This window comes from Hylaeus volcanicus, chromosome 2 (genome assembly GCF_026283585.1).
Source record: "Hylaeus volcanicus isolate JK05 chromosome 2, UHH_iyHylVolc1.0_haploid, whole genome shotgun sequence".
Classification (NCBI taxonomy): Eukaryota; Metazoa; Arthropoda; class Insecta; order Hymenoptera; family Colletidae; genus Hylaeus; species Hylaeus volcanicus.
The window spans coordinates 2,797,144-2,804,991 of record NC_071977.1 but is presented as its reverse complement, the minus strand read 5'-3'; the positions used below and the strand labels follow the sequence as shown (position 1 = coordinate 2,804,991).

Sequence of the window (7,848 nt, the reverse complement as noted above, 5' to 3'; positions counted from 1 at the left end):
AATTTGTATGTATACTGACAAATAAAAGAACCGATGACTTGAGATCACAAAGGGAATGATCTTGGATGACATTGTCTTTATATTACTATGTCGACCTCTTTAAACAGTTTAATTTTGCCCTAAATAGCTTTCCTTACATTCCTGAGCAACAGAGATATTTGGATGGTCCCATTTAAAATTCGATCCTGTATTAATGATGTGCATAAAGGTAAAATATAAATTGTTAAAGAAATTTATGTGCACGTACAATAAATACATATTGTTTACGGTTTGAGATATCTTGAAATGATTAAACACTGTGTATTTATGATTTCTCTCAAAACGTGAGAGAAATTCTCCTTTTGTTAATCGTCCCAAAATATAAGAATATTTTACCGGTTCGAATGAGGCAATATATAAATGATTAAGAATCTTAAATAATTGATTTTGGGTCAGGAATCGACGTACGATTAGGCAAAGAGAAAAAGAGAGCGAGTGAGAGAGATAAGACACTGGAAATAAATTTCTAACAAGTGAACTAGCTAGCCTTTTTTAATTCAACTCCCCTATTGTTGATATAATAAATATGAAATACCTATATGTGATACATATTATTAAACGTAATATTCGGATACAGGATATCATTGTTGTTAATTTATAGAATAGACGCCTTGTGTCCTGGGCGTACATGGTCGTTTTATACTATAACGCGTTTATCGTTGTACAGTGTTTATCTTCGTGTAGAATACGATATGTAAAACGGCGAAATAAGGATTTGTCGTTTCGTTTCAAAGAAACATATGCATAGAGCTCGCGAGTATAATGATTTGAACGTTCTTTCGCGGTGTAATAGGGTTCAAGGGGACGTGAATCGTTGTTCTGTGAAATTTGTATTTACAAGTATCTACGTATTAGAGCTCTTAAATATCCAGATAATACTGTTACACGGTTATCCCAATTTGTGCAATTTATGTAATATATATAATTTTAACTCGATCATTATAAACATTACGATTACCGTCCATTTGCTCGGTGTAAAATGTTTTACTTTACATATTTAAGACGGAAACTAGAAACGATATTCTTTGTATTTTTGCATAGGGCAAATACAAGTTAATCGCAATGTTTATAGTAATCGAGTGAAAATAATGTGTAATTTTATGTAAATGGTATGCACTTGGTTAACCATATACGTGGATACGTTGAGAGTTCTAATACAAATACGAAGACATTGGTTCATCTCAGGACACAAGTAGATATAATATAATTAGAAAATAGTGAGAATGTGGTAACTGTATGTTTAGAGATGAAAGCAACAATAAGGAGAAGCTACGATTCGAAAATAAAACGAACCTGGGTTGTTAATATTTGTAAGCTTGAAATATAAACGTAACGCAGTTTTTAGTATTCTATTGCATCCCGGCGCATCCGCATCGATGCTCTTCCAGAAAACATGTTTCTTTTTCTTTTCCATCCTCGTTTTAAATTCACAGTAGGGAAGATACCATCGTAGAACTTTTCGTCGTAGAATTCACGACGCAAAATTGGCACAATTCTCTCACTAGTTCAGAATGTAGCACCAACCACGCCCGATACAGTCCATTCATACAGAATAATTGCCTGATCTAGAATAGTAATCGAGAAGTTCAATATGCTGTACAAAATAATCATAATCAAACATGTGTATAAATGATAACATTCTTTATATTTGCCACGTTTAAAGCTAAAAACCGATAACAAATAAGTAAAATGCGCGTACACAAAGAAACAAGAATTAACAACGATCACATATTAATCTCTTATAACGTAACGCGGTACACGTACCAGTTATCTATTGTTGCACTTCGAATCACAGATGGTACAACAGAATTATTGTATGTCGTTATACGTAATGGATAGAATAAAACTCCTGGCAAACCTTTGAACTTTTTCCATTAAAGTAGTAAATAAAATATGAACGTGAAATAAAGCTTAAATGTTTGAGTTCTATGCGCGTTCCTTTTTTTTTTTTTGTTTGTTCGTTCGTTTGTTTTCGTTCGTCAACTTTATGGAAAGACTGTATCGCGGTAAGTAACAGAAGACTTTAGATTTAACGATTAAAAATACATATTTTGATTATCTTTATAAATAGTTCGAAAGAAAAACGTACGTGCGCCAATAAATATTCTTACAAAGTAGTTTAATTATGGCGCGAACAATAAATCAAATAAGCTTGTAAAAAACAGGCACAGCGTACAATACCTCTGAGACTTTTCGTTAATAAATGAACTTCATACTTTGCGGCACTTGGGTACAGTTTATTTTTAAAGGTTTCTCCGATTCCATCCGAAACCATTTAAGGAGTCTACAAATTTATAGCGTCTCTTTTGAATCTGACTTACGCGTCTTACTGACGAATTCGATATAAAACGCTTAAGATACCGCATAACTGAAGGAACCAGCCAGTCATAAGATATCTCCAGGTTTCGTACTTTAATATATATATATTCATCAATACTTTATATATCGATAAGTAAATAGTGAAACAAGCATATCGTATAATCTACACAGTAAGATTTTTTTTTTTCAGAGCACATTGCTTTCAAGACATTGAACAAAATATTGTAATGACATCCATCATAGAAAAAGAAAATCGATAATGTTCAGGGTAGGATGCAATAACAACTATGATTTTTTACTTTTACATACCTGTACATAATGTTCGGTAGAAAGACTGATATAGCTACCACGTGATAGTATAAAGTAACCGTTTTAATTTTAATAACTATCAAATACTCTAGGCATCTTAAAAGCAATATGCTTAATTTGTTGCAGCACACCAACATTAAGTTGCATTGCCTCAAAATGTAATCGCGAGACTCTTGCAGAAGATTTAGTCTTTATTCATAGTGCCAACGTAAAACAAGATCCTTGATTGATATTGAAAACGTACGGTTTTTTCGCTAAATAAATATACTTAGATCTTTTTTTTCCCGGCTACTTACGATTTCGATAACTCCTAGCTAGTACACTTAGATACTTATTTATGGAGATATATTTATAGACTTTTTTCACGTTTAGTCCCTTCATGCACGTGTGCATGTTCATTTTTTTTGGACTAACTTAAGCGCACGCTTAATATGTGTTGCATCACATGAAAAGTTTTAATATCCGATACACGAACACATGATTTTCAAATTGTTTACGCGCATGTAAGTAAAACATACGAAATAATTATTTACAATGCGTATCGGAGTGTAACGAATTAAATGTCGCCTGTTGCTTTGTTTAATACTAAATTTTGGAGAATTACGATCCTCACCTGGATTTTGACTAAATTTGTATTGCGAGTTCAAACAGATGGTACTCAAAGCAGCACATTTTATAAATCATTAAATTCTGTAGCAGCTGGGCAAATGTTACGCCTGAATATTTACCATATACCATAATGTGGATATAGTAATACCGTAGTAGGAATTTCTGTCTTTCACTGTGATATTAATTACCTACAACTCTTGTACATGATTTTATATGTATGGATGTAATGCCAATGCTCTACCGCGTAAACCTCTCTGACCTCCAACTCCTCCCTTTGGTATGACGTATCCTCCGGCGTGTCTAGCTGTTCCTTCTTCTTCCAAATTGCCATTACTTTCAATCAAATCGCGTAACGGCCAGCAAGCTAAATGACGCGATTTTCCATGACGCGCTAATACATGGTATCCTTGCCTAAAACACACGCAATTTTGATTTTAAGTAGAACAATTATTTAAATAAAATAATTAAAATTATGCTGGTACCATACCTCGATGAAATTAGACCGACAAGTAATGCCCAATGAGCTTTATGGCCTCTTTTTAAACAAGGAGCATGGTTGAAATCGGAATCATATGGAATTAGTACCATTGCTCCATGAGCTAAAGCATGCGTTAGTGTGTCGGGGCATTGTTGCAAATCTACTAAAATATCAGGTCTATGGTCGGGTAAATATTCAGCTGCCAGTGTGCCCATAAAGTCGACGCTGTATACTTCTCCATGTTGCGTGAAGCCTCTTACACGGGCTTCCGCTAGGAGTTGACTGACAGAAACTGGTTTTGTGTATTCCTGTGATGCCATAGCAAGCGCTACCAAACCGCATCTGTTGAATAATATAATATTATGCATTTACTATCTTTTAATTTAAGAAGTAATTAGAGATTAGAGAAACTTACTGTGGTCCGTCTTGCAAAATTGGTTCAACTTGACAAAAATATGTTACTTCTGCATCCTTCAGCTCGTTTCTAGATATCAGCTTCTCGATTTCCGCCTCTGCGGACGTAAGGGTAATTTTGGCCCATGGAGGCAGGGAATCTGCATCGCTCGCTTCTGTTTTTTCACACATAGGTGCCTCTGGCAAACTTGAGATAGGTGGAGGTGGTGCTGGCATTTCTCGCAAATAAATGCGATACAAACAACTAATTTGTTTGATTAACAAGTACCTGTTTCAAGGCTATAATGTAATGATATTTCCACAGCTATGAAATCGTGCACTTGTGCCTCAGTATTTTCAGTCTAAAAATTGCCATTTCTCAGTGGTATTTTCTCTGTTCACTGTAAATGAGCAGAGCAATACCTGCTCATCGCAAATGACCTACTAAAGTCCCTTGTGTGAATCCAAGCTGAAACAGAGGAAAAATACAACATGCAATTTATAGTATATTCGTAGTATAATATAAAGTTTCTAGAGTCAATTATTTTGCTTCATTGAGAATACTTTCTTGATTAAATGTTACACATTCATTCCTCTGTAAGATACATATAAACATACTTTAATTCGACTTAATGCGAATGTTTCTGATTCAAAAAAACTAATCTTTAAAACACTTATTGCTTCACAAAGTATCGTATACACTAATTATTTACGAAGAAGGTTGTTTTAGGAATTCAATGATCCAAAAGTGGTTTCTGAATTTTGAAGAATATAATTTCAAGACAAATGACACTCCACATTTTGGATGCACTTCTCAGACACAAAGCTGCTTGAATAATTGCTCGAAGTGGAAAATACACTTTGCATGCACATTTGCATCGCCCGATAGAGAAAAGAAGGAACCCCGAAATGATGTGTAAAATTCAATTAAGAAAATGCTCTCGATGAGGCCAAATTTTGATTGACTCAATCTGTTATGAATTCACGTTATTGTTCAATACATGAGAAAACATTGTCGCGTTTATACTTTTCTGTTAAGTCATTTAACCTTGAGGAATCTGCTACACCGAATTTGCCATCCTTTAATGCTCATGATTTGCGAAAATTTCGGACAGCATTATCGAATGCAACGATGCCTGTAACACCGGTTACTTAACGAGACAAACGACAGCGATAGTTTCGGTATCGTTCCCAGAATACTTAAATACTGCTTACAAAGATCTAACACGAGAACGTACTCGTTGAAAAATTTCTAATGGCAGCACATTGCAACGACCGACATTGGACGGAGCAGTACTTGATGATTGTATTATATACGCTCAAGTGATCTGATGTCATTAGATTGTCGTACGCGGACGATCCAATTAAGATCGAACAAAGAACCGGACGGATCAGTATTTGTTTACCGTACCTAAAACGCAAGAAAATCGGACCAGCACAATTTTGACGTTTCCACGTCCTCCCTATACACTCTGTGACTCATGAACGTACATTATGTAATTCTCCGTTAGAAATGAAGATTAACAACCGGCCGTGTTGACTAGACGATACCAAGGGCCCCGTATGCTTGCACGCCGATTTTTCAACGAATGACAATTACTCGCTCGATACGACTGCAATTTGCTCCTCTCTGGGAGCCCTCAGGCTGACATAGCGCACTGCCTTATTCGCAGCCGACTGTCACGGTATACAGTCGGATAAGAAATTTCACGTAGGTGCTGCGGCTCCGCAGATGATTCACCAGTTTGGGCAAGTGCATTGTTTGCAAGAACCCTAGCATTGGCGAATATATTGTTTATGTCTTTCCACTCCGACCTGGACAGAAACAGGTGCGGTGATTTCGGCGCATACGTATCGCGTGAGATTACGTACTCGCGCGACCATCGCAGACAAAGTCTTTTCGAACGATATTGATAACAGCGCGAGAACCGATTGGCTGAGAAGCATCGAGTGCACCAATCGCCGACGGTCTCTAAGAATGCGACCTGTGCGGAATAGAAGGACGAGGCCCTCTGGTGCTAACGGTTCGATGCATCGAAATGCTGCATACCACAGATATGAAGGTCGTTGCATGGTCGAAGCCAAGAGACGAGGGGGAGGGGGGCGGTAAAACCCAGAACGATGGGGGAAATGACCTCTGGTTAGCCATCTTCCGATGGTCAATTGATGACGCCATCTGTTTCTAACGCGCCAGAATTTAAGTGTATGTACTTCTTTAGTTATCTGTAATTTACATGGAAAAGGTCTTTTGTATGGAAAACCGTGTAGATTGAGAAAGAAAACAGAATGCCCATAGTTTAGTCAATTCATTTATTTCGAGTAAAAAATAATCAAAGTAAAATTCGAGCCAAAGTCGATTAGTGCCACCTCCTCGTTCATCATGATCTCCTCATACAAAAGGTAAGTTTCAAGCAAAAAATAAAAATTATGTTACAAACTCCCACGTTACGTTCTCCTGATACAAGAGGTAAGTATCGAGTAGAAGATAAAAATGATGATACCTACTCGCTCATTACGTTCTCCCGATACAAGGTAAGTACGAGGTAAGTATCGATATTTAATTAAAAGTTATGCTACTTCTTTGAATATCATGTTCTCCTGATACTGAAATGTAAAATTTCCTCAGAATTTACGTACCGTGTATTTCTCGTGCCACCTCTTCGCACAGGTGCACATGAACGAAACGTACAGAAAATTAGCCCCTCGAATTAGGCAACCTGTACCGACAGATCTGTCGGACCGGTTGCCTGTCTGTAGGCGCAAACGTGCCACCTTTTCGCATATCATGTTCGCCTGATACCAGAATAAAAATTTGACATGACTTTTAATCGAATATCGATTTGTCTTGCCTCTTGTATTAGCAGAACGTGTTGATCGAGAATTTTTATCATAATTTTTATTCTGGCTCGAAACTTACCTATTGTATCCGGATCTCGTGAACAGCGAAGAGATGTGTCAGGGAAAGGAGGGAAATTAATAGGAAACATTCTAGAAATTGAAGGGGAATTAAGGGAACTGTCTGGAGCCCTTCGGAGTTGTTAAGAGATATTAGGGGGGTTTGGGAGGTGTTAGCGGGTGTTTGGAGACGACAGAGAGTGTTTGAAGGTGTTAGAGGGTGGTAGGAGTTGTTAGTGTGTATTAGGAGCTGTCAGGAAATGTCAGGAAGTGTAAAGGAGATGTTAGATTGTGTTAGAAGGACGAGACGGTATGGGTTTGGCGATCCCGAGGTACCCGAGCTATAGGAAGGTCAGCAGGTCACAACAGATATGAAAGTCAAAAGATATTGTAAACAGTATTCGGACAATGCAAGAATTATGTAAGACAGGATGATGATAAGAAGAATGGAAATAATTTTATGTAATAACTTTGATATATGATGCATTGTAAAAACAAGTGTCGCAAGGCCATCTAGCGGCGCAAAGTAGAAACTATTTCACGACAAACTTGGACAGTTTACCGAAAGATGGCGCTACATGTTTATTTATTTTTATTTATTTAAAAAATTTAATATCAGTCATTTATTACTGTACAAATCAACAATTACGAATCTATTACTTACTAACTCTTTGATATCTTTTTAATTTAAAAATAATTTTACGTAGTACAATGGGTAAGAAAATGATTATAAAATTTAATAAAGTATTTTCGAGATAAAAGGATGAGGCTTTCAGTCAAAAATTTAAACGCACTTCAGATTATTA

General features: G+C 36.5%; 1 protein-coding gene across 5 annotated transcripts; it reads right to left on the bottom strand.

The window, feature by feature from the left end:
* Positions 1 to 498: 498 nt before the first annotated feature.
* Positions 499 to 6,004, bottom strand: LOC128872039 (actin maturation protease). Of its 5 annotated transcripts, XM_054114325.1 has the most exons (5): positions 5,559 to 6,004; positions 4,437 to 4,616; positions 4,170 to 4,355; positions 3,764 to 4,096; positions 499 to 3,687 (listed from the first exon to the last, which is right to left on the bottom strand). In XM_054114325.1, the coding sequence occupies exons 3-5, from the start codon at positions 4,337 to 4,339 to the stop codon at positions 3,486 to 3,488; spliced, it is 705 nt and encodes a 234-aa protein (XP_053970300.1). In that variant the 5' UTR covers positions 4,340 to 4,355; positions 4,437 to 4,616; positions 5,559 to 6,004; the 3' UTR covers positions 499 to 3,485. The 5 variants fall into 5 exon arrangements, with proteins under 5 accessions (XP_053970300.1, XP_053970296.1, XP_053970297.1 ...); XM_054114321.1 differs by having other exon boundaries at positions 4,170 to 4,616; positions 5,559 to 6,003; XM_054114322.1 differs by having other exon boundaries at positions 4,170 to 4,616; positions 5,639 to 6,003.
* Positions 6,005 to 7,848: the final 1,844 nt, after the last annotated feature.